The sequence below is a fragment of the Musca domestica genome, unplaced genomic scaffold, assembly GCF_030504385.1.
Source record: "Musca domestica strain aabys unplaced genomic scaffold, Musca_domestica.polishedcontigs.V.1.1 32, whole genome shotgun sequence".
Classification (NCBI taxonomy): Eukaryota; Metazoa; Arthropoda; class Insecta; order Diptera; family Muscidae; genus Musca; species Musca domestica.
The window spans coordinates 9,039,235-9,066,341 of NW_026712311.1; the positions used below are offsets into that span (position 1 = coordinate 9,039,235).

General features: G+C 35.8%; 1 protein-coding gene and 1 long non-coding RNA gene across 5 annotated transcripts in view; one reads left to right on the forward strand and one right to left on the reverse strand.

Annotated features, from left to right (window-relative positions):
• LOC101900681 (protein madd-4) overlaps nucleotides 1-11,302 on the forward strand; it is a 154,622-nt gene extending 143,320 nt beyond the window's left edge. For 2 of the 3 annotated variants that reach the window (XM_059125180.1, XM_059125182.1), the window contains 4 exons: nucleotides 2,552-3,040; nucleotides 3,172-3,594; nucleotides 6,306-6,456; nucleotides 6,586-11,302. In XM_059125180.1, coding sequence (XP_058981163.1) covers nucleotides 2,552-3,040; nucleotides 3,172-3,594; nucleotides 6,306-6,456; nucleotides 6,586-6,710 — 1,188 coding nt within the window. In that variant the 3' untranslated portion in view covers nucleotides 6,711-11,302. The remainder of the gene's footprint in view (nucleotides 1-2,551; nucleotides 3,041-3,171; nucleotides 3,595-6,305; nucleotides 6,457-6,585) is intronic. The other variant, XM_059125181.1, reaches the window with a different exon arrangement.
• A 2,968-nt stretch (nucleotides 11,303-14,270) lies between these two features.
• LOC131803705 (uncharacterized) overlaps nucleotides 14,271-27,107 on the reverse strand; it is a 57,486-nt gene continuing 44,649 nt past the window's right edge. The window contains exon 3 of one of the 2 annotated variants that reach the window (XR_009342736.1): nucleotides 14,271-14,403. This is a non-coding gene — a long non-coding RNA (uncharacterized LOC131803705). Of the gene's footprint in view, nucleotides 14,404-14,435; nucleotides 14,711-27,107 lie in introns of those variants that run through there. The other variant, XR_009342735.1, reaches the window with a different exon arrangement.

Consider the following 27,107-nt stretch of genomic DNA (forward strand, 5'->3'; position numbering starts at 1 on the left):
AGAATGTAAAATATAATGTATATCTCAAATATTGCCATTTACAGGCCTTCAAAATATATTAAATAAATGGAAAACCATCTGTAGTTAAAATTAAGTATTTGAAATTACAGAAAAGCTTTGGTAGATTATGAAAGTGAAGATAACACTCGTATTGGCGTTTTGAAAGTTTACTTCACAAAGTTTTATAAATAGAAGGGGGCAAGAAAAACAGGGATATTATTTAGGTGGAAAGTTTTAATCTTGAAAATCGGTTCAGATGTAGCTATAACTCCTATACGTCCAATACATCCAATCCATCTAATTTTTTATTATTTTAAGTACCTCACATAATAGTAATATGCACTTCACAACAAGGATATTTGATATCGGACATCAGATACAGCTCAAAATTAAGTTCCTAAAATTATTTCAGGATCGGTTCAGATTTGTATATAGCTCAGGTTTATTGTGCACCAAATGGCCAATATCAATCCAAATGACCTGAATTTTGGAACATCCAACCGAATTCAGTCTATAAGCAAGTACATCAAATTTGGTGAAAATCGGTTCAGATATAGCTATAGCTACCATATATATATATTTCATCCGATTTGGGGGTTTAAGTCAATAACATGCGTAATCTGCACTTCACAACAGGGATATTTCATACTGGACAGTTCGAAAATACCTCTGGCAAATTTTTCGAGATCGGTTCAGATTTTTATATACCTTCGATATACATGTTCATACGATTTTACGGTTATTGTCTACCATATATGTAATATCAGCCCAAATTGGGTAGATTTTTATACATTCAACCGAATTTTTCCATTTAGTGAAGGTTGGTCCCGTATATCTATTGCTCAAATAATTATTGTTTTTAATATAATTCTTATAGACGCCATATCATGCACTATACAGCAATGTTATTTGGTACTAGAGGTAAAAAGCCTCCGTTTGTTGAAAATCGATTCAGAGTTGGATAAAGTTCCCAAATTGTGCCATGATATGCATTCAAATAAGGTTCATATTTATTTGTTGTTAGGGGAGCTCTACTAAATACACATAGTGGTGTAGGGGATCATATAGTCGGCCGCGCCCGACTTTTAACCTTTCCTTACTGGTTTTTGACTTAAAGCCGTACTTTAAGTGAGTTTATGTAAAAATCTCATACAAAACATCATTTTACAAGGATGACTTCAAGGACAAAAATATTTTTCATCAAATTTCACTGTAAGTCACCAAAGAACAAAAATCTCTATTTTTACTGGATATCAAAAATTTGCATCAATGTTTCCGAAAATATTTCTACATTTTTTTCATCAATATGTTTTTTCGGCCTTTTTTCGAGTCGACGCCTGAAAGTAACATAGAATTTCGTTTTAGGCAGAAGGCATTAAAGGAAGAAATATTTTATGCAGAGTTTTATTGTAAAATTCATTTTAAACTTTATATCTAAATGCAATAGTTTTTAAAAAACTACATTCGAAATTTATGTACTACGAGTGAAAATTATGAGTTTGCTTTTCCTGTTAATTTAACGCGTTTCCAATCTAAGTCAAAATCTCCCTTTACACTTCATTTTTTGGGGAACGTGTAAAAGGGTGAATTGTTCTACATCAAATTTCATTGAGAGTCTCTGAACAAAAGAAATTTGTATATCCAACATGTACCACGAAAAAATATCATCAGTTTTTGCTAATAAAAAACCTTGTTCATTTTTGAAAAATTTAACATTTTTTCTTAATTGGCTGCAAATTTTCTCTTTTGAACTGGTTAATTGCCAGTCTGGATTATGGAGAATCCCAAATGGATCTGATACCTCTCGGTTTGTAGATCAAAACCCCAAAATAGTTTCGAGGTCTTAGGTTAAATGGTTTTAAAGCATATAAATAACCTTGACCATATACAAAGGTAGCTTCATATTTTGAAATATATTTGACAACATTTAATATTGTACTTTGAAAATGTATAAAGTGCTTTGAGCTTCTTTAAGAACCATTGGATTAAAAAAACATTACACCATTATAGACAATGTCAAATTATAAAAGTTTGTTTTTTTAATATGTATCTATGGGTGGATCCAATCGCCGATGGAAGTACTACTGATGTAATCATTTATGTTAATATTCCAAAAAAAGAAAAACATGTTATATCTCATTTGATAATTATGTCATACCTAAAGCAGAATGCATGGAGAGCCATTTTATTTTGTAAACAGCATGATTTCAATATTTTCATTTCAAAAACCACAATTTTGTAAAAAAAAACATCAGCATGTAGTGGAGATACATACATTCTTAGAACAATTCGACAAATATATGTTTTAGTTTTTTTTTTATTTTATTACATAAAAAAATAGTATTCTTTTAAATATTACAAATACACATACATATACACATTACATAAAGCATTTAATTGTCATTTTAAGTTTCCATCTCGCATATGTTATGCAAAATTGATCGAAATCTACCATTTCAACGTTTACTAATTTTCCTCTATTTTCTTCAACTGTGTGTGTTTTTTTTTTCTGCCATTCTCTGGTGTATCCCTGTTTTTGGGCTGTGTGCAGTATTTTTGGTCAACATTCCAGAAATTTGGCAATTCTCGTGGCCATCACATGCTGTCGGATAGAGGCCTGCAATATGGCTTGGATGTCGATCAGGAGGATGAGCCATTGAAAATAGTATCGCACATTACAACCAAAGACTTGCAAACTCCGCTAAACGCTAACAAGGCTTACACAAAACCAGGCAACCGAAACAATGGCAACGAAGTTGGGGCGCATGATGATGGGGATGGCGATGATGACGACGATGCCAGTGTTGATGGTGTTGACAATGTTGATGATATGGTTGACCAGACGGCGGATACAGCGACAAATGCCACCGATAACGAGAGACAATCAACTTTACATTTACCCCATGCCAGATGGCCGAATCATTGGTCAGATATACCACCGTCACACATGACTTCCACCAATACAGTCACGTACAAATGGCTAACAAGCCCATGGACGCCATGTTCACAGAAATGTGGAGCTGCTGGTTCCGGATTGAGAGTAAGTTTAACCCCCCATTAAGGGGGAGGACTATTGGGGTGAATGGGAGCTCCATTAAAACTCCCATACACAATTTATTTAATGTAATTGTCCTCTTTATTTAAAACATTTTTTATTTGTCCATTCATTAGCGACGCACCATTACCTGTATACGTATCCATTTAACCAACATCCCCAACCTCCACAATGGCGAAGAGGACAACGAAAATCTGCTCGGTATGGAGGCAACCACAGAAGAGACCAACGAACCGCTGGAGCAAGAAGAAGAAGTTGTGGACAATGCATTCTGTGAAGATTATGGCCTGGACATACCCGATACCTTTGAGACATGCGGTAGCGAGGAGTGCCCCCGTTGGACCAAGGGAGAATGGTCGCTGTGTCATCAGTCACGTTGCTTTGGCCGCAACACAGCCATCCAGCGACGTGAAGTCTCGTGTCGTTTTGCCAATGATACCGTATCTCGTCTATGTCCGGAATTCGAAAAGCCCATCAGTCGCCAGGAGTGCTACAATGAGCGTTGTAAGGGTGTGTGGCGTGTGGAGCCCTGGTCGGAGGTAAGTCGAAATCATTTTTTTCGATTGTTTTTTTTTTTTTTTTCTGTAAAATATATTAAAATTGATATGGTCTATAGAAATGAGAATTTTAATCCTATTTAAAAAAAGAATCCAAGCCAAAATCGCCATGCTTACCTTTTTTTTTTTTGGAATATTTTTTGAAATGGTCTGATATGCTATTTATAGGTATTTTGATTAAATTTCGAATGGAAATTTTGTCAACAATGTGATGCTTCCTTGAGTTGTGTTAAAAGAAAACTAGAACTAGATTTCAACATTTTAATCGAAAGATATTATTTGGGGCCAGTTAATACACCATTGTTTATACCCTCAGTCCTATGCCCTAAAACAGATATTTCGATTATATATACTTTATCATCGAAATATCTGTTGTAGACCCTAGGTCTGTTTGGAGTCGATCTAGCGATGTCCTTCCGTCCGTCTATCTTGTGCGTACGATAACTCTCGAAGGGAGTATCCAATTTCACCCAAACTTGCTGCATCGTAATATTAATATAAAACTATAATCAAGTTCGGAGATGAGCAATCTGGTCACAGTAACTCCCCAATAAGAGGTCGAAATTTTCAACAAAAATATTTTACTGCACAGAACGACAGGGAATGTTTGATTTTGCTGCTACTTTGCAAATCCTAATTTTTAAATCAGTGCTAGGTCAGGTGCAATAAATGGACAATATCGGTCCACTCCATCAAATATCTCCCCCCTCAAAATTTTGAATAATTATAACTCTAATACAATGTGATGTAAGAGTACTATTTTTATTTACCCAAGGTATGGAATATGGAATATATCGGTCCACTCCTTCTGGTACTTTCCCCACAAAGAGTCACAATTTTTTATATCCATGAAGCTTGAAGCATCTCAATATTTCCGTCAAGATCTGTTAAAAAGATGGTAGGTCGGATCGTTTCTTTTGGTTCCTCCCCCGCATAGGGTTTAAGATTTTGAAAAACAACAAAGCTAAAATCACCAGAAACCGAATATATGGAGTTACTATTATATGGGGGCTATACGGAGGCTTATACCTGCACAGACAATTTTCTGTCATAGGCTGAAGTATCCATTACGAACTTCAAAAACCAATTTTGAAACCATTCCGGGGAATAATGTCGCTAAAATCATCAAAATACCGAATATCGGAAGGTGCCGTTATATGGGGGCTATACGAAGGCGTGGACCTGCACGAACAATTTTCTGTCATAGGCTGAAGTATTCATTACGAACTTCAAATGCCAAATTTGAAACATTTTCGGTGAATAATGTCGCTTAAATCACCAAAATACCGAAAATAGGGAGTTACCATTATATGGTGTTCTAAATCAAAACGTGGACCTACATGGCCTACATTTTCAATATCAAAAGTCCACCAGACATAATATACATTTGAGTAAAATTGTATCAATCTACTTCATTTCGTTCGGAAGCTAGAGTCATTTCCACAGACGGACAGACGAACGGACATCGCAAAATCGACATAGAATTTTATGCTGATCAAGATTATCTATACTTTGTGGGGTCAAAAATGTATATTTCGAGGCGTTACAAACGGAATGACAAACTTAACATACTCTTCATACTGTGGTGCAGGGTATTACAATGTGTAATCTGGCCGTGAACTTAAATGGCACCATTATATGCGGAATAGACCAATGCCTATATTGGGACACTTTTACAAGAAGATTTCCTATCCCCAAAAACCATAAACAAAAGTTGGATAATATCGCTATGTGAGGCCTCGACATTGGGAACCCCGGTTATAACGAAAAATTCTGACTTAAAAGTGTTCTATGCGCCGAAATGACAAAAACGTCAATCGCATCCAATTTAATTCAGAATTTCAAATATTCTATAATCAGAAGATATATGATGGGTACATTTTAGCAGGGGTTACAAATTTTTGAGAGAAGTGCTACTCCCTGAGAACAGAAAATTCGAGAAACTCCGATTAAATATTTTGTCAAATCGGAAAATATACTCGGAATCAGGGAACACCTCATATGCCAACCCCGAAACCGAAACCTACAACTTTTGTACACCTTTACCCCCGTTGACCACCAAGTTGGGAGTAATTAATTTTGAAGGTGGAAATTCCATCAAATCAGCAGATCATTAGGGACTTGATTTAGTGGAATATCCAGCCTTCAAAAATAATTACTCCAACCTCTAGGCAAACGAGGGTATATATCACATCCTATGTTTTTAAAATATGTCCCATGAAAATATAGGGTTTTGTCTGCAATACTTTTCGACAAACCCCTTTTCAGGACATTTTATTTGATTCTAAAGGGAGTATCTGATTTGGCCCCTGCGTTCCCAAAAGTAATATTTTTTTATAAAATTCAGAGCAAATTCGATGACGAAATTCATTTTTTTATTCTGCCAATTTCATGCATTCTTTGGTCCAAAATATGCTCATAATGTAACATATAAAATTATATATTCCTTTAATCCCAATTTTTTTTTTTTTTTTTTTTTTTGTAAAATTAAGCTCTTAGTTTCCCATCGCTGTAGGACGATATATTGTCGACCCATTCCATTTTCCCCATTTCTTTCCAACTCGTTTGGCATATTTTTGCCGGTTTTGTCAATATTTTTTCTCCACTCGTAAATTGTTGAGTTCGTTTGTTTTTATTTTCTTATTCTGCTACTGCTTCTTCTTCAACTTATTCCTATTTGATGATATTTACAGTGCAATGCTCCTTGTGGCCGCCAGGGCATCAAATATCGCATACTGCAGTGTGTTTGGTATGGCACACGGAGACCAGCGGGCAATGCTTGCAAACATCAAAACCGACCTGCAGTAATGAAAGTCTGCAAAAGTCCACCCTGCTATGCAAAAGGTAAATAAAGCAATACTCGATGTCCGACCCCCAATGGGACGGTGAAATTAAAGACAGAATAAAATAAAAGGAAGAAGAAAAAACACATCTAATTGGTATTGTTGTAATGCTTTCTTTTTTGTTTCACAGCCATTGAGCGATGTAAAGATACTTCACGCTATTGCCGCAATGTACGCTCTATGGGATTGTGTCGCTTGCAACGCTACCAGGAGAAATGCTGCAAGTCCTGCAAATACAATAGCATTCCAAATTAGCATTTACTGTTTAACAATAATCTACACCTGCCATATAATTTGTATTTCCACCACCATCTGCAGCAGCATCGGCATCGGCAGCTTCCTATACTTCGTTATCATGGTCATCAATCTCCACCTTCGGAACTCACAGATTCAGGCACAATTTATGGTGAACCAAGGTATGTAACAACTACGTTATGGTCCGACCAAGTCATCACATAACCAACACTTCTTGGCTAAAACGCTGGAGGACGACATGTGAGTCCAGATGCAGGAAATGTCTGTCACTCGCACACACAAAACAAGCAATTATAGTTAATGAAATAAGAAAAACCAAAAAACAAATGTTTAAATTATACAACAGTTTATTATAATTTTTGATAATATTTTTAAAACAAAAAAAAATAACAACAAACTTATAACAAATTAAGCAAAATTAAAAAAAAAAACAATTAAATAGAAAACAAAACAGACGGAACAAATTTCCTACAAAACAAAGCAGAAAAAAACTCAATATTTAAGATGACAACATTAATTGTTACAAATTAAGGCTTAATATACATACACAGATAAATACATACGAAAAATGCAAAAACAAAACGAAATCTAGCATACATACATATAATTAACCTCTATCACTATACTAAGATTTCAAAAATCGCCGCCCTTTCGTTTCGTCAAGAAGAAAAAAAAAAACACACACACAAATTAATTAGGTGTCTCCTTACCCCGAAAAAAACAAATGATTGCCTTTGGCTTCTGCAGTAAAAAAAAACGTGAAATGAACAAAAGTAACACAACAAAGACAAAATTACGAGAAAATCATAATGTCAAATTATTAAGCTTTATGTTTATATATACACATATATTATCCTAATAATGTATTCGTTTTATACAAACAAAACATTAATCCTCGATTATTATTTTTAGTTTTAGATCTTAAATTAATATTTTTGTGGGAGCGCAGATGTTGTTTGTTGAATGATATTTAAATTTACGATAAAAAAAAAATTTTAAAAAAATTATTGATATATGGGAAGGATTAGAAACTATATCTCTAAAAAATGTATTTAAAAAATTATTTTTAAAAATATGTAATTTCAATGTAAATCTCAGTAATATTATTAATTTTACAATTTATTAAATCCTGTAAAAATTGTACTGATAAATATATAAATTTATTTTTTCCATAGGTAATAACCCGACAATTTTCCAAACCTAACGATAATTTCTTGATGTAGACCTTAAATTTGTATTCTTTGGATAGAAGGCCTTCAATGTAGAAAGAAAATTTTATAAAGATAGAATTTTTTCTAAAAATTTATGCATGCTTTCGAATATTCTTTATACAGGCTTGCCCATACTGAGAACGGCGTTTTTGGGATGTTCTTGGGGACCTCTCAACACTGGCTCGTACGGCAGCGATATTCTCGGCCGATCGCCTTGGTCGACTTTTATATGGGCTCTTCGGATTAGAAAGAGCCTTACCAGTCGAAAATTTTTCGTATAAATGCTTAATGGTGTTCTTAGAAGGCCACTTCTCACATTTTTTAATGTTTTAAAAGCACGATAAGTTTTTGTAAATTTCAACTATTTCAGAGCGCTTGCGTGTCGTGTATTGGTTCATGATAAAAATCTGCTTGAACTGACGCTTCAAACGCGGTATGTCATTAAGCGATGTGACATCTCTGTCAAAAGTTATGGCGTTGCCAGATGGGTCCGTCGAATATGGGCAACCCTGTAATTCTACAATTTTCCCAAAATTACTTTCAATTTTACAACTTTCGATATATTTTCTTTCCTGTTATTCCTTCAAATATATTCCATACAATCCATGATTAACTCTCTTAAAAAAGAATCCCTAAAATCTGTAAACAAATCCTCGAAAAATATTCATAAATCCTATGTTTAAAGCATTGATGGGGTTTCCACAAAAATGGTAGCTCTGGCACATCTGTATTCTTAAAAACTCAAAACTTATCCCAGTCTTACAATCAGACCTCCAAAAAGTAGTTATGGGTGTATAAACAAGTGGAAAATCCATTTTACGAATTCGCTCGAATAGGGGCGAGCCTACTTTGTCATTTTAGAGTGAGAGCAAAATTCCTCTAAAAACGACCAGATTCAACTCTAGCCGAGCATTTTTTTTAGTTTTTGTCATACTGTTGCTGTATTTTCTCATATCATAGCTGTAAACGAAACAAAATGAAATATTTTCAAAATCCTTGTGGCTAATTTATACCAACAAAGCTTATGATGGCATTATTGCTTTCTTAAAAAAATCAACCGGTACCTTGCTTCTACTGTTCTACGATTTTGTACACAATCTCTCCCACAGTTCACAGCCACATCAAATAAGCAAACAAACTATTTTCCACTCGATTTCACACTTAGAGCAATCTTTCACTCAATTTCGAGCGATTCTGCTCCCTTTCAAACTGGAGTGACTCGAGAGCTGTCCCACACAAAACAAAAGGGTGAATAATAAACTCCGTATAAATCTCCCATTCATCGAGCAATCCCGTTCACGAGCAGGTCTCCGGAGTAAAATCCGGAGAACTTGTGATCTGCTTACAATAAAATTAGATTTTTCACAGACAACCGTCAGATATCGTTAATAAAAATATTCATTGACCTTTCGAAAAAAAATCTAATAAACCCAGCTTTGATAAGTCCTTATATTTTTTAGAAATCCTAAATTATACTGTGCGACTATTTCAGGTTATGGTCTGGGGGGATGGGAAATTCCATGTGGAGGTGATAGTATTAGGTTAGTACATCAAAATCCCAAAAGGGTTTTGGATTCCCAGACCAAAACCTTTTTTTTTTTTGGGCTCATTATATGTTGCCTTAACCATACACGAAGGGCCTCACATATATTTTGCTCTATACTTCGCAAATTGAAGATAGAGCAGGCCTTTGAGTCAAATGTAGAATAATTTGTACAAAATTTGGGTCATGTCGGTTTACATTTTAATTTAGCCCCCTATATAACGATATACCCAGATTTCAGGTACTTTTTTTTACAAATTTTGTTAATTTTAGTTCTTAGAAAGAAACAATTCTTGGAAAAAAATTATCAAGATAGGCTCAACTAGTGGTTTAACTCTCATATAAAAGTATCTTCTGATTTCAGGTATTTGCGGGGACTTGGCTACATGAATTTGGATCCTATTTTTCCTCTTGGTTTTGGTTTGGGGTTACAAACGTCCTTCGCTGAAAATGTACAATGTACCAAGGGTCTGAACACATTTTCCATTTGATTTGGCTAAAAAATTGTGTATGTAGGATGCTATATGTGTAAATAACAATCTTAAAGAAAAATGTCAACATATTATATATAGACCCACATAACAGTACCTCCTAGATCAATTTATTCCCAAAATTGTATTTTTTTAAAACTTACAACTAGAGTATAGACAAATTCTTGAACAACAAAAACTTTAATTTTTTTTCTGGAGAAATTATATGTCGACTCTCATTTTTGTAAGTTCACGACTTGAGATATATTCATTAAAATAGTTATTGTGTCCTTGCTGGTTAAAAAAAATGCTGGAAAATCTTCAAATTTACGAAAAAATTTTATTTAAGACCCATTTAACAACCATAATTCAAATCTCCTAAAACTGTGGATTTTAAATTTTTTAAAAAAAAATTCAGTGTTCGCAAGAGCACTTCAATCTGATAAATAAATTAGGTCATATTGAACCCAACTTTTCGTCACTTAAGTGCTCGCAAGAGCACTTCAAATCTGAATAAATTCGGTATTATTGCACCTAACTAAAAAAAAACTTTTGACTTTTAAAATAAATTTCGAAAAAAGCCAACACAGTTTTTGTCACTTGCTTTAAATTTATTCAATGACTATTCATTGTCCTTGCGGCCAAAGTTCATGCTATTTTAATTGCCTTAAATTATTCATAGACTTTGTTCTCTAGAAATTTTAATGAATGCAAAATTTCACCGAATTTGGCCTTTTTTAAAAATCCCAATGTCATTCAACAAAAAACATTTTTCCTCCATAAAATATATAATAATAGAAAAATTAAATATTAAAGAAAAATATTGAATAATGTTATATAAATAATTTGTAGTTAAATGCCTATAAGCACTGTTAACATAATAACAAAAAAAAAATAAACAAAAACTAATAATTTGTAAATACAATGAAATTCATACGTACATAAGTTAAATAAACACATAAATGATATAAGAAAAAATTATTATAAATTAATAAAAAAAACAAGCAACAAATGAAACGATTAAAGTAAATGCAATGCCAAAACAATTCATACCAAATGAATAACTACGAAAACAAAGGAACAACCGATTACCGAATACTCGTATATTAATGCCACCAAAAGCAGCTAAAAAGAAATGAAATAAAAAAATATTAGAAATAAAATAAAAAAATATTCAACAAAACACAATAATAATAACAACAACAAAGACTAAACATAACTTTCTTTTTCAATTATTCAGCTGCCATTTGTGAAACGAAAAAAATTGCTTTTGTCCTAAAAAAAAAATAAAAAATTGAATACTTCCCTATGCTCTTCTTTTTGTTTGAAATATGTACCTGTTTAATCATTGATATATAAAAAAGAAAAGAACAAAAAACACAACAACAACAAACACAATCCCTTGGAAAAACATTTGTACTTTACTCGTTTCATATAAACTAACCAAAACATTGCTTAAATATTATATTTATTTTATAAAGAAAACTATTTCTTTTCTCTAATTTTTCTTTGCCTAACTATTACCAACATTTATTTTTAATAACATAAAAAAATAAATTTGTTTGTAAATATACTTATCTACTCCTATGAATCTCTTTACATTTTCAAATTCTTTGTTCCCCTTCAAAAAGAAAACAAAAATAATATTAACCCCTAAAATTAGTTAAAAACAAAACAAAGTTATACTTTAAACATAAACGAATATAGCAAAGATAATTTATGATAATATAAAAGTAATTAATTTAAACAAAATGTATAACTAAGTGTTTTATAAGGAAACAAAATATTTTTTAGTTAAATAAATGAAATACATAATACACAAAATAACACATTATCCTTTGAAAAGACAGAAAAATATTTCATAAATAAAATTGGAAAGCAAGTTTTGAAAAGTTTTTTTTTTTTCGAAAAAAATATACAAATTTGGGTGCTTTCATGAAAACGTCGATTCCAAATTTATTTATGAAATATCTTATCACTTTTTGAAATATTTGTAAAAACTGTATTACATATAACAAACATTTTTATTTTCTTTATTTCGCTCCCAAAAATGCTCATAGTATTGTAAAGATAAAAAAACATAAAAACACAATTTATTTTAAATTTTTATTTTACATAGGCGTCATCATTATTATTTTTATTTAAAATACATATTTCATAATGAGTTATGTGTTGAGAAAAGGTCATAGAAAATAAAGGAAACTAAAACAAACTAAGTTGTAACACCATGTTGTTTTATCACAATTACAGGGTGTGTGTGTGTTTTCATTGCCGTGGATTGTGTCTTTACTACAAAATATAGCATTGGATTCAGTCTAGGATGAGTACAACTCGGCAGCATTGTTTAGTAAAACACATGTGTGTGGAAACTAGATATAATTTTACTTGGGTTCCTTAAAGTTGACTCTGAAGTTCGCTTCTACAGTGTTGTCAGGCCAAAAAAGTGTTATTGTTTTTATAATGAAATCTGCTGCTGCCTAATTCTGGTTGCCTGGTATTTTGAGAAATAGCAAAAAGTGTGCATTTCAGTTTCTTGTGACGTAACAAGGAAAAAAATCATATGATTTTTCTTTTCATTTATTATTCTTTTTTTATGTGGCGGCGATACCGATTTTGTGATAAAAACGATTAAACGCTTAATTAAGGACCCCATTCAGAGGTATTAGATACGTTTTTGTTAAATTATAACGAAAATGGACTTAATTAACATTGAGTAGGAAATTTATTTTCTAGTTTTTGTTATATAGACATAAATAATTAAACTTTAATACATATATTTCCAAAAAAAAATATGAAATATATGAATTAAAGTCATGGGATGACTGACATATGGGTTCCAAATGAAGGATTGCCTCTGGCAAATACAGGATGAGATGAAGAACTGCAACCAACTTCAGACTACTGTCATTTTTTAGCCACTCGTCCGACCACTGTTAAAATTAGATACAAATCCGTTGGACTATTGTGTCTGGAGTATTTTGGAAAGCAAGGTTGGCACTAAAAAAATACCAAAGTGTCGATCACCTCAAGCAAAAGCTTCGCCAGGAATGGCCCAAAATACCGCAGAGCAAAATTCGGGCAGCGTGTGATTGTTTCATTGGCCGTTTGAACAATTATGGAGTTTGACTTTGTTGCAGTTTTTTTTATCTCATTGCATTGCAGTTTAATTATGCAATAATTAATTCAATTACAAATAATATTCAAAACAGTTTTTCCGGTGCATATTAACGTTCCAGATCCTCCTTTGATTTCCTGCTTTAAGTCACTTTCACAATAATTCTGAGTTGTTTCGACTTGGACTGACGTAGGGGACCTAGGCTTTTGGAATATTTCCTGATGACTGCTAATTTAAACGTTTTCGAAGTTAAATTTTCCATAGGGACGCCTTCGACGAATTAATGGGAACTTTGGTTGTATTGTATAATTAACAAATATATGGGAATATTTCTTTTCCGCAATTTTTGAATAAAAATAGTCAAATTTAATTCCATTTTTGTTTCATAAAAAGAACGAATTAGAGGAAAATTTGGATGGGGAGAGGCCAGAAAACCCTGGGCGAGAAATGGGGCTTCTTTCCGAAACCATGGTTGTTCCCCTGTTATATATACATAATATGATTATTATTATTATTATTATTATTATTATTTAATTTTTATCCACCAATAAATAAATAAAATTATGGTAAAATATTATTATTGGTTTTCTTACAATATGCAATTAAATGAAGGAAATGGGGAGGAAAATGGGTAGGAAAAAATAATATTCATCAAGGTAAAAAAAATAGTTAAGTGGTAACAAAACATGAATTTTTGTAAAAATACCAGGCGCCCAGAATTTGTTAGTAGGTATCTAATACGGAAAAACAAAAATCGGGGCGCCTGAAAGTATGCTCTGGATTTTGGTGAACCAGCATTGCCAGATCAAAATAATTTTTCACAATTTTTGGTACGGTATTGCCAGAACAAATTTCACAGCATTGCCATATCCAAATGTTAATACGCGCCTGAAAGTATGCTCTGGATTTTGGTTAACCGGCATTGCCAGATTGAAAATAATCGCAACTTTTTACGGTGTTGCCAGACTCAATTTTTTTACTTTTTTTATTTTAAGTATGCTGCTGCTCAATTCTGGGCGCCTGGTATTTTGGGAAATTGCAGAAAAATGTGTTTTCGGTTTTAGCGTGACGTCATAAGGAAAAATTACGTGACCTTTCTTTAGACATATACTTACGATGTTAGCTTCCATTTAGTGGTAAATAAAAACACATTTGTAGATTTTGATTTTATTATTTATTTTATTTTTATTTAAAAATTTAATGTAAGAAATTGTAGTTATTTAAAGTATTTTAGAATATAATATAAAAAAGTGGCGTAATTGTGGAGCCCCAATTTGCCAACATTATATGTGGAATTTTATTTCGCTGTCATCTGCTTTGAAATTCTTGGGGACCAGGAATTTTCTGCAAATTTCTGGTAAATTGAAAATGGAAAAAGATTAACAATTAGTGTGAGACTTATTTAAATTTTAAATTTATATTTCTTAAGTCTAGAGTATTAATATATTATTGGCGCTTTTACAAAGAGTAATGCTTTTAAAAACGAAACTGACAGCCTTTCAATATTTGCCGATCTTTACCAATATCATGATTTCATACCGGCGAATGGTCATTTGGTCACTTATGAAGTTAAGCCAATGAGGGAATACTCCAGACCTAAGCAATCAACTGGTTCAACAATAATCATATCAATTTTGAAAATTTTATTTTCATGTGTAAATCTGTAAACGAATGAATAAAATTAAGAAAATAAAATAAATAAACAGCTGAAGTTTTGAAATTTGCAATTTAAGTATCTGTTAATGGGTGGGGCATGGTACAATAAAAAGGTGATGTATAACTGATTCATTCATTTTTCCCGATGTATAACCTACTTTTAAAAATGAGGAAACGTATTGAATAAATGAAAACAACTTGTTGCATGTAAACTTGACATAAAAGAAAGAACAGTCTCAGGGCTGTAATTCTGATTTTTTAAGATTTACGAACCTGTTTGTTTTTTGGGGGTTGGTGGGGTGGTTTTCGAAAGTTTGAATCTATGGTAGGTACAAAAACTACTAAAAATTGTAAGGTTACTGAAATGTATCACCCATTATTGAAATGCATCAGATAATGTGTGTGTTTTTTTCTTTTGTTTCAATTTTTACTGAAGGTTACTTAACACGGAAAGGGTATTACACGTTCCTCCATACTATCAAGGGTATATTAGGTTATATACTGTCGTTCCTTTCTTAGACCCCACAGTGTATATATATTCTTGATCAGCAAACATTTCTACGTCGATTTAGCTATGTGAAAACCATTCTAACCACCGAACGGGATGAAATATGCGAATACAATTTCAGGACCGTAGGAATGTGTTTTATGACCGCAAAATTTTTGATAAAAAGCCATATAGGTCCATGTTTTCGTATAGCCCCATATATCAGTTCCTCCAGATTTAAGGTTTTTTGGGTTGTTTTATTTAAAATTTTAGACCAAATTTGCTGTAAATTGAATTGCAAAGAACTTTCCATATGTGACTAAGTTTTGGTATAGTATATTACTTTAGTTTTCGATATTCGGTAATTTGATGAATTGTGTGACTCAATTTCATCGAAATTATTTTCATATGGTATTTGTAGTTTTTAATGGGTACTACCATCTATATCGGAAAATTGCTTATGCTGATCCGTTTACTTATATATCCATATAACTTTAGCATCCGATATTCATAAATTTTGATGGTTTTATCAGTATTTTCGTCGAATTTTTTGATTTTGCCAATTTCTAATATTTTAAGTCCAGACCTGTCAGAGTTTATCTATTTTTTACAAGTTTTTATACCCATAAGTTTGATTGGGCCTAAGAGTTTGTAACACCTCGAAATATTGGTCCGAGACCCACCATGTTGTGTATCGATTTTTCTTTGCCGTCAAGCTGAGTTGATCGGCCGCCCGTCCATCTGTAGTCACTCTGCAAGTCACTATTACAGACCGATCTTCACGAAATTTGGCTTTGGGTTAGGTTTAAGGTCAGTATAAAGACTTTTGTTTTGGGGATGTTCGCAAAATATTTCTCAGTCGCTCTACAGGTCACAATTATAATCTGACCGTCTGTAATTTTATGTGGACTAGAGTTTAAGACAGGGTAGATGTTAATAATTTTGGATTGATATTTAGCGGGTGAAATTGGACAATTACTTTTTTGTGAGACATCCAAAAACGATATGAGCTGAAATTTGGAATGAGAGTCACTTATGGAGTGCACTGTAGATTTTTACGAAAAGTTCAAAAATTATAGTAAATTTCTAAAATGGTACCATTTGTATTAAAAACTTGAAACTTGGTATGAGAATCAAGGTTGGAAAGTAAGTTTTATATATGAAGATGGTTTTATAATGTTAGTACACATTTAAACTGTTCTAAATTTGTGAACTGTACTAAACTTGAAACACTTTGATTTAGGGTGAACGGATGAAGCAGGAATTTTGGAATGTTGTATTGGTGTATTTTTTTGGTGGAAGGTTTGTGATAAAGAGTTGGTTCTAGAAATATGTACTTCCAGTGCACCAAAAGTACTAAATAGTACTATATTTGGTACAACTTGATATTAATTGAACAGAGAGTGCTTGAAATTTGATACTAGGGTTGCTGTTCATGGATGTGGTCTGGAAATGTGTACAATAATTGTACGAAAAGTATCAAATAGTACCAAGTTTGTTTGGTTTGGTTGAAGGGGTAGGGATTGTACTTGGTATTGGGCTCATCCACTTCCACACGTTTGGAAAAAGGTATAGATCTGGAATCCTCCAATTACATATGGATGTCACTGTTGGTGTTTGTGATTGAAAGAAAGAACAGGTTATGGAGATGCGTACTATAATTTGATGAACGGTTGGAACTCAAAAGTGTGACATGCTTCTTATAGGTAAAGCAAAGGTCTACAGCTCAAAGACCTCTCTTTTACCAAAAACCAAAAAAAATGAAGAAGTAGTTACTTTGTGTTACAGTAAATTTGAGCCATAAGAAGAGACGATTTGGAGTAAGAACTACGTATTTTAAAGACTGGAAATTATTTTCTTTCCTAAAATTTTTATGAAATCTGCGAAACCACAACTAAATGCCGTTTTTTATACCCTCAGCCATATGGCTACAGAGGGTATATATCATTTGATACGGTCAAAACGTGCCTAGTCGAAATAACGGATTTAAACACTAAGTCTCTTTGGACCATTTCAGGACATTTGGAGTCGATCCAGCGATGTCCGTCCGTCTGTCTGGCTGGCTGGTACTCTCGAAGGGAGTATCCGATTTCATCCAAAGTTGGTACATCATAATATTATTTTCAAACTTAGATCTAGTTCGGATATGGGCAATATCGGTCCACTCCTTCTGGTAACTCCCACACAAAATGTCAAAATTTTTAAAGAAAATAATTTATTGCACAGACACAGAAAGAATAATCCGATTTTACTCCAACTTTGCGAATCGCAATATTTTCATCAGTTCTAGGTCAGGTGCGAAAATGGACAATATCGGTTCACTCCATCAGGTACTTGGGGTAGGTCGAAATTTTCAAAATATATTTTTTGCAGAAAAAGATATGGGATAATCCGATTTTGATCCAACTTTGCGAATCGTAGTATTTTCATCAGTGCTAGGTTAGATGCGAAAATAGACAATATCGGTTCACTCCATCAGGTACCTCCCCCACAAAGGGTCAACATTTTGAATAAATACAATTTTTATAAATGCGACGTAAGAGTCCGATTATCTTCAAATTTCGTACATCCCAATAATTTGATTAACCCAAGGTATGGTGCCAAGATGGAATACATTGGTCCATTCCCTCTGGTACCTCCCCATAAAAATATACATATATATATATTCTGCACAGAAAGAGAAGCAATAATCCGATTTTGTTCCGACTTTGCAAATCCTAATATCTGTGTCAGTTCTAGGTCAGGTGCAAAAATGGATAATATCGATCCACTCCATAAAGTGTTTCCCCCACATAGGGTAAAAATTTTGAATAATTAATGGAACGGAATGTTAACATTTTCAAAAAATTATCACATATGTCATGTAAAGTGAAGGATGTTGTCGATATTGTCCAAACCTGGCACGTCGCAATATTTATATCATATTTATTTAGGTCTGATACGAAATGGCCAATATTGGCCCATTTCTTCGGAAACTACTGGATAAGGGGTTAAACATTTGAATAATCATAACAGAAGTCAAAATATTTTTAATAGTCGAACATTGGCTGAGGGTATACATCTGTCGGCAAAACCGACCGATACTTTTTTACTTGTTTAAAACAATTTTTAATATTTTACACGTGATGGCATTTTCGAAATCATTCTTAAACAATTGTTCAATTTGTTTAACGCAAATCCAATATACTAGCAGCTAATTGTATTTTGTCCACCCTTAAAAGATGAGGGGAATAACAAATGATACGATGACGCCATATAATGGGAATTTCAAATTTAGTTCAGCCCAGAGAACTAGACCAGGAAACGAACAAAAACAACCATGGCTGGGATTATTTTTTGTATCACTCACACACCGCCAATCGAAATTATAATCATCGCCTTCTTTTTTTTTTCTGCTCAACAAATGGATGTTATTACAGACACTTAGATGTCTAAAACTAAATTTGCTTCATCAAACGATGCAATAAAATAAAATGGAATAAAATATGAAATGAAATGATATCGCCAACCTTTGGCAGCAGCGGCTGCCAGTGTTGGATAAGTGTGATGGTTATGAATAATTTTGGTTACTGGGTCGCAACGATGTCGGTTCCACTTCCAACAGAAAAAAAAATAAAACAGAACTCAACGATGGCAACAGAGCTGCCAGCGGAACGTTCAAATCAAAGTCATCATTGGTGGGATGGACGGATTATCACAGTTGTGGTCGTGTCGCGTCGCCGTGTGGAGAGAAATTCTAAGAGGAGAAGAAGAAGCAGGCGGGATGAGGATGCCTGTCGCACATGAATGTCGTGGACATCCATGGGGTTGGGGTTAGTTCGAAATGAACATTAAATCTAAATTCAGTGTCAACGGAAGTAATATTTCTTACAAACAATTACCGCTAAAGACGTGAAAAGACGACATGCAAACTGTTTGTTAGGTCAGCCTGCCAGCCTGCCAGCCAGCCAGCCATCCAACTGGCAGCCGCAGCAGCAGAAGTCGCCTTAGAAATGTCTAAATGTAGGATGCTGATGAGGTCTAGTTCAGATGCATATGAATTAAATGGAGATAAAATACTAGCAACAAAACCACATTTCTCCGACAATGCCAACTAACTAATTAATGCGGACAAAGAAAAACATGAAGTTCGGCCAATGCCGCCTCAAATGTCTAGTCATATCCAGCATAAACTTGAATCAATTTGAATTTGAAACCCCTAGCTGGGGGAGGAGAGGAGGAGATATAACACAACTATACTACCATCTAGTGCCCTGTAAATGATGTGTCTATTTTCTTCAATCTCACGAACGCCTACGCACTCCGTATCCAATTTGTGAGAGAAATTAATGGAAGATTACTTGAGCCAAATGCCAAAGAAAATAATGCCACATATGAAGTTCATCAGAATCATAATCATCATCAGCATTGGAAAACCTCCAAAATTATACAGCAATTTATGGTTGTTGTTGTTGTTGTAGCAGTATTACACGTTCTGTTGTTTTTTCCGACTAATCTGGTTCTTCTTCAAAGTCCAGGTTTAGGAATTCTGCTACCTTTATGGGCTGTAGCCATAGATCCTCTGGACGGAGTTGGGTAGGTTTGGCAGGACAATTAAACAAGTGCAGCGTGTTGTGCGGGCCTGTATCGCACGCTGGGCAGACGTTCCGCACATCCTCATCAATTCGTGCCCAATACGAATTGAGGCGGCTGCACCATCCTGAACGTAGTTGGGCCAAAACTACTCTGGTTTGCCTAGGCAGCCGACGTTCTTCAGCTGCAATGGATGGGGGGTGGACTCCGAGTATGGCATTCATACTGTAATTATTAACTACATCTGTGACTGCATCAGTATGAATGCTATTCAGACCCGCTTGATAGGCTTCATGATCTAGAGGCTCTCTCTTATATCGCTGGACCTCTCTCTCTAGATCGTGCAGGTCCTTCCTGACACGCCTGGGTGGAGGAGTTCTATCCACCATATGGTGGTTAGGGTGATTCCCGCGATAACACCCAAGCAGGTACTGCAACGAAAGCATATGATTATGCTGACGTAAGGGAAGAACCTTCGTCTCCTCATGTAAGTGGTCCACAGGTGTCATGAGGAGGCACCCTGTTGCAGTTCTCAGGGCGGCATTCTGGCAGGTCTGAATACATTTCCACTGCGTTGCACTTGTATTCGCCGACCACACTGGAGCCGCATAGCTAACCACAGACCGACCTATCGCTTTATAAGAGGTCAACAAGGTTTCCTTATCCGCACCCCAAGTGCTGCCGGCTAGCGCCTTGAGGACCTTGTTCCTACTTTTCATTTTATCGCAAATAGCTGTGGCTTGCGCGGAAGACTTGAACATGCTATCGAATGTGACCCCAAGGATTTTGGGGTAGTTGGTGGTCGGAATTATATGCCCCTCGACCTGCACATTCAGCTGTGTTCTCATTTCCGCAGTCCATGTGGTAAATAGTGTGGCCGTCGATTTAGTGGCGGATATTTTCATATTCCTCGCGTGGAAGAAGGCGGCAAGCTCCGCGAGATAGTTATTCACCCTGACACATATGTCATCAACTACAGGACCCGACGCCATGATCGTACAATCATCCGCATAAGTTACGATCTCGATGCCGTCTGGAGGGCGCGGAATTCCGGAAAGGTAGAGGTTAAACAGTTCCGGAGATATCACCCCACCTTGGGGAACTCCCTGTTTCACTCTACGAGGCTTGGACTTCTTATTCCGGAATTCCACGTACGACTGGCGTCCACACATATAGTTGACTATCCAACGTTTCAAACTTGGCCGGAGGGTAGTGTTCTCAACGTCCTCGAACAGCGTGGCATGGTTGACCGTATCAAAGGCCTTTGATAGGTCAAGAGCCACCACTACTGTTCTGTGGCACGGCCTGTTCTGGTTGAGTCCTCGACTGATATGTGTGGATATGGCGTGCAATGCTGTTGTAGTGCTGTGTAGTGGACGGAAACCGTGTTGATGGTTAGCAACTGAATAGCTTCCTCTAATGCTGGGGAGGAGTAAGGCCTCGAGAGTCTTTGCTACTGGCGACAAAAGCGAAATTGGCCTGTATGATTCGCCTTTGCTGGCATCCTTGCCAGGCTTCAGTAGCGGGACCACCCTGCCCATTTTCCAGGCTTCGGGAACTATGTGGGTGGCTAACGACAAGTTAAGGACTTTGGTTAAATACTCAACTCCCGGCGTATCCAGTTGCTTCAACATTACCATTGATATTCCGTCCGGGCCCAACGCTTTAGATGACTTAGCGTTTCGGATGACATTCGCAACATCACCCATCGTAAACTGTGGAGGCACATCCTCGGCGGGAAGAGCTCTTATACGACGTAGTACTCTTCGCCTCGCCCTATCACTCTCGGGGTGCTCGACAAATTGGCGGTTAAAACAGCCAGCGCACCTCTTCGGATCAGTCACAGTTACGTCGTTAAATGTGACTGCTGTCCTATCATCCTTTTTTCCAGGGTTCGAGAGTGACTTTACCGTTACCCACAGTTTACTCAAATCGGTTCCAATGTTGCAACACTTCAGATGGTCTAGCCACTTTTTCCGCTTATGCTCCTGTACCAACCGGTTGACTTCCACTGTCAGTTCACTGACTCTGGGATCAGTAGGGTTGGTACGTCGGAGCTCATCACGCTCATTCGCTAATCCCGCTGCCTCTGCTGGGAAATTTGGTCTTACTTCGGGTATTCGACCAGCAGGTATGTAGCGAGCGGCTGCAGCTTTGATGATGTCCCGGAAAATCCTTTCAGCTACCCGAACATCGGAAGGATTGGGCAGTTCTCTGAAGCGAAGGTTGGTGAACTCTCTGAACTCGGGCCAGTGGGCTTTCCCATGGTTAAGGAAAGTGCGGCGTTCAGAGGTTATGAAATCGGGCGATCTGCTGATGGAGACGATTATCGGGAGATGGTCTGAGCCAAGAGAAATGACGGGTTGCCAAGTCACGTCATTTATCAGACCGGGTGACACGATGGTTAAATCTGGCGAACTGTGACACTCTCCTCTTATTCGGGTGGGGGCATCCTCGTTTACCGTGCAAAATGTGGAGCAGTCAATCTGCTCTGCCAACGCTGATCCCCTCTGGTCATTACCTAGGACGGAATGCCACAGCTCATGGTGGGCATTGAAGTCCCCTAGTACCAGGCGGTTATTGCCTTCCAAAAGTGGGCTTATATTAGGCAAGTAACGCGGTTCACAGCTATTAACCGGCGGGATATACACATTAAGCACCTCTACCTCGGCAGTACCACACTTGACTGCTACCCCCATACACTCCATGTACGGGTCACTAGAGACTAGCTCAAGCGAGATAGGTCTGTATTGAACAGAATGGTGTATCAGGAACGCTAATCCCCCACCTCCACTTCTGGTGCGATCTTTCCTCAATACGTTGTAACCATTGCAACGTTGTAAGCTAAAATTTTCATTGAGCTTGGTTTCCTGCACCGCTGCGATCTTAATGTTCCTCCGATTCATAAAGTCCACTATCTCATCAATTTTACCTCGGAGTCCGTTGCAATTGAACTGCAAGAACGATGCATTGTCCGGAATTGGAACAGCAACATGTGGCGTTAAGTGCTGCGGTAGTGGTTGCTGTTCTGGAGACTGCGGGGGAGTTCCATACTCCGACGACGACTCGGAAGTTGACGACGAGGTCGTGGACTCACTGGGGACTGTGTTGGTGCAGCACGAAGCAACATAGTCCCTATCGCTATAGTCTCGCAACCGGGTTAAACCGGAACAATTTCTAAAATGCACCCATCCTCTGCATCCATTACATCGCACCGAGACTGATCTATGGTGGATGGTGTTTTGGCAAACCGTACAGAACCATGGTCCGGGGTTTTCCTCAAGCCCGGCACGGACCAAAAGAATCCGGAGCAAGCATTCCGGGATGTGCTGCTCCCAAAACAGAAAAATAAACAAACACGAACATGTATACACTGGGTTGGCAGCCGCTGGCCGAAACTGGAGTGTTGTTGTTTCGGGTCAATCCGGTGTCGTAGAACCCGCTGCCGTGGGATTGAGCAATTTATGGTTGTTGTTGTTGCTGTTTTGTGTTTTTCGATTTCAGTACCAGTTGCAGATTCTAATATGAATTGCAGGGGTGAATCGGAGTAACTGATTAAATGTTGTGAGGCCTTAATATGGAATGGAAAAGAAGAACTGATTTCTCATCCTGTTTCTGGATTGATTTTTTAGCTATTAGAATGAAAAAGTACATTAAATATATGACATTAATAAGAAAACATACCAAAATTTTAATATATATTCAGAATTACAGTTATCTCAGAAGATCTAAACAACTTTTTACATTAAAAACTATCAAATACCCGCATTTCTGTTTGTGTTATGATTTAAAGTTCTAAGTCGGGTAACCTATGTCTTTCTATTGTAATTACGCATCCAAACGAACCGAAAAAAGGAGACTAAGATTTGCAAGGGGGTTCTAACAGACCTCATATAAAGGTAATCCCGATTTGTGGTTTTATTATATACATATACAAAATATTAGAAATCGATCCACGTTTTGATAGAGCCGCCATATAACAGACCGATCGATTTTAGGCATGTTGAAGGGTTCCCCATTGGTACTTCTGTCATTTCTAAGCCAATCGTCCGACAGCTGTTAAAATTTTTCCAGTGACATCTCATTATATTGTTCACAAGCGTACAAAAGCATTTTGGTGAAAATTCTCCAGAAAAAAGTTATTCGTGATGGAATTCAAGCGTGATAGTGTGATTTCTTTATATTTGGCTGGAAAACCACAAGTGCACTCCAGCACTCCATTATTTAAATGTGAATAAATCTTGATACTGGTAGCGGAGCCCGACGTCAAGGAAGTGGAAGGAAGAAAACAGCAACATCAGCAGAAATGGTTCGAAAAGTAAAGAAGCGACTTGATCGAAGCCCTCGTGGTTGTGGTCGAAAAATGGCTCCTGAGCTGAACATATCGCAATATTCTATTCGGCAAATTTTGAAAAATGAGCTCGGGGTAAAGCCATTGAAATTCCAAATTATGGCGATTGACTTTGTTGCAGTTTATATCTCACCCTGTATTCCATCTTCGCAGCAGATCTATTGTTAGTAGAAATAATAGGATGTGTGACATTTAAGAGAACGATATACTTATTTCGGATTTTATGATCGTTTTGGTTATTCAAAACTTAGACCCTTTGTTTACCAGTAGGAATGGCCCGATCTCTACCATCTTTATAACAGACCTTGTGTTGATAGATATATTCATATGTGTCAAGTCTGAATGGAATGATTAGGATTTGAAAGTTGGAGCAACATCGGATGACACTTTCTATTCTTGTGCAGTAAACTATATATAGATATATATATATATTTTTTTTTTTTTTTAAAATTTCGACCTTTTGAAAATTTCGACTCGAACTAAGTTTGACAATAATATTACGTTGAACCAAATCGGATACTGCCTTCGAAAGTTATAGTGCGCACCAGACAGTGTGACGGACGGAAGGACATCGCTAATCGACCCCAAGTGTCCTGAAACGGATTTGGTCCAAAAAGACCTAGGGTCTAAAACCGTTATTTCGATGAGGCACATTTTGGCTGTATCAAATGATATATATCCTCTCTAGTCATATGGCTGAGGATATAAAAAATGGTGCTAATACACCATAAAAAACACCGCCTTATTTTAAATATTTTGACAAGACTTGAACACATGTTTCAACGAAATTGACCAAAAATTGGTATTTGGAATTCTCAACCGACATTTGGAGTTTCCACTTATTACTTTAACTCCATACGAAAAATTTTCGAATGATCTTCATATATATAAACGTAAAGTGATGAGTAAATAATTAATAAACGCGAAACGGCGGAAGGTAGAATATTGAAATTTAGCATTAGGGTAAATTTTGGTGTGTAGAGGTGGGATAAGGCTGGATACAAAAAGATATACAGAAAACTTATTCGGAATTTGTACTAACAGGGTACGAAAAGTATTAAAAATTTCTAAATATGGTTCTATTTGTTTAGATGGAACAGATAGAGCTAGAATTCCGATATTTGGAATAAGGGTTTACTGGTGGGGTGTAGCATACCAAAGGGAAATTTTCGTGGGAATCGAAATTGGCAAGTATGTCTGATATAAGGCGGTGGAAATGTGTACAGTAAGTATACGAAAGGTACTAAATTCTACTAAATTAGGTATAGAGTGTACGAAAACCACTACAATTAAGGCTTTTGGTATAAGAAAAAATATAAATGTGTATCGTTTTGATAAAGAGCCTGATGTGTTGTATATAATATTCGGAACTATTAAAAAGTACTAAACTTGGTATATAGTGTAGGAAAAAACTGGAATTGTAAATATATGCATATCGCTGTGAGGATTTAGCTTTAAAACAAGGATGTGGATTTTTGAAAAGTACAAAATTGTACTAAATTTTTAAAGAGTGTAGGAAAAGAGGTAGAATTGAACATTTTGATAAGGAACTGGATTTAGAAATCCGTTCAGATATAGCGTTGAGTTATATCTCACATTTGTACTTCTCTATGACGATGGTAGGTTTATGGTACCTTTTAGTACTTTCTGTGTCATATACTAGTTTGTTGGTCATAGGAAACGGCACCTAATAAAATTGAAAGTTCTATCCTCTCTGTTTTCCCTTCTAGCCCTATCTCTTTTTCTATTCATACGACTTTTCGTATACACTCCACTATACTATGAAGGGTATATTAGGTTTGTCATTCCGTTTGGACCTCCTCGAAAAAGGCATTTTATATCCCACAACATCGAATTGTTGGTATTAAAAATGGGCTATATAGATTCACATTTTGATGTTGGCTACCACATATTTCTACCGGCAGATTTTAGGTTTTTTTTTTGGTATAGTTGTGTTACGTTTTTCACCGGAATTTTATCAAACTTGATATTTGAAGTTCTTAATGAATACCAATTCCACTGACAGAAAATTGCTTATACAGTTCACACATTTCCGTACACACCCATATAATGGTACCTCTCAATATTCGGTATTTTGTTGATTTTACCTGCACTTTTCACCAGAATTATTATTTTAAATTTGGAGTTCCTATGACAGAAAATTGCATAGACCCCATGTTATGGTACCATTATTGGGTATTTTGCTTTGTTTAGCTAAATTTTTCCACAGAATTATCTCAAACTTGGTTTCCGGATTATTGATTATAGAGATCGTCGTTTCTCTATAGCCTCATATAAATGCAATACATGGCATCGATTTTTTTTAATTATAGCTTTTATTTTCTTTCTTTTTTACGGAATCTTTTTACAATCTGCAAGTTCCTTCCAAATGTTGGAGGATATTAAAATTTGGCCCGGCCGAAATTATGTGCATATTTACTTGTTATTTTTAAAGATTTATCCACATTAACAAATTGAGCCCTGTGAAGCTTCTTCGTCTTTATCAAAGCAAGAAGGCCTAAAAATATCCTAAAGCACCGAAATTGGTACCACTGACTCCGTCCATGTATCATCCGAAATTTTTTATAGGGACAACGGTGATAATGGTGATAGTGTGATAATAGAAATTTACACTTGTGGCACATGAAGTACAAAGTAACAGACATACGGATGGACACACATACACACACACAGACAGACATACACAGCAGCAGCCAGCAACACAAAATATCATTGCGACAATTGAACGATATTTGAGCGTTGACGCCATCTAAACAATCACCACACACCGTCGCTTAAACGGCAGGAATTATCTTTGATTAAGAACGACGCATGGTTGCAGATCAGTGGCAGCGGTACGAAGCTTCAGCTCTGGTCTGGACATTCAAAATTGTACTTGTGGCTGCGGGCAGATCTTTTTTTCGTCAGTTTTTTTGTTTAATACAAAATGTATTTATTAAACTTTAGAGAGAAAAAGATGACAAAAAAAAGA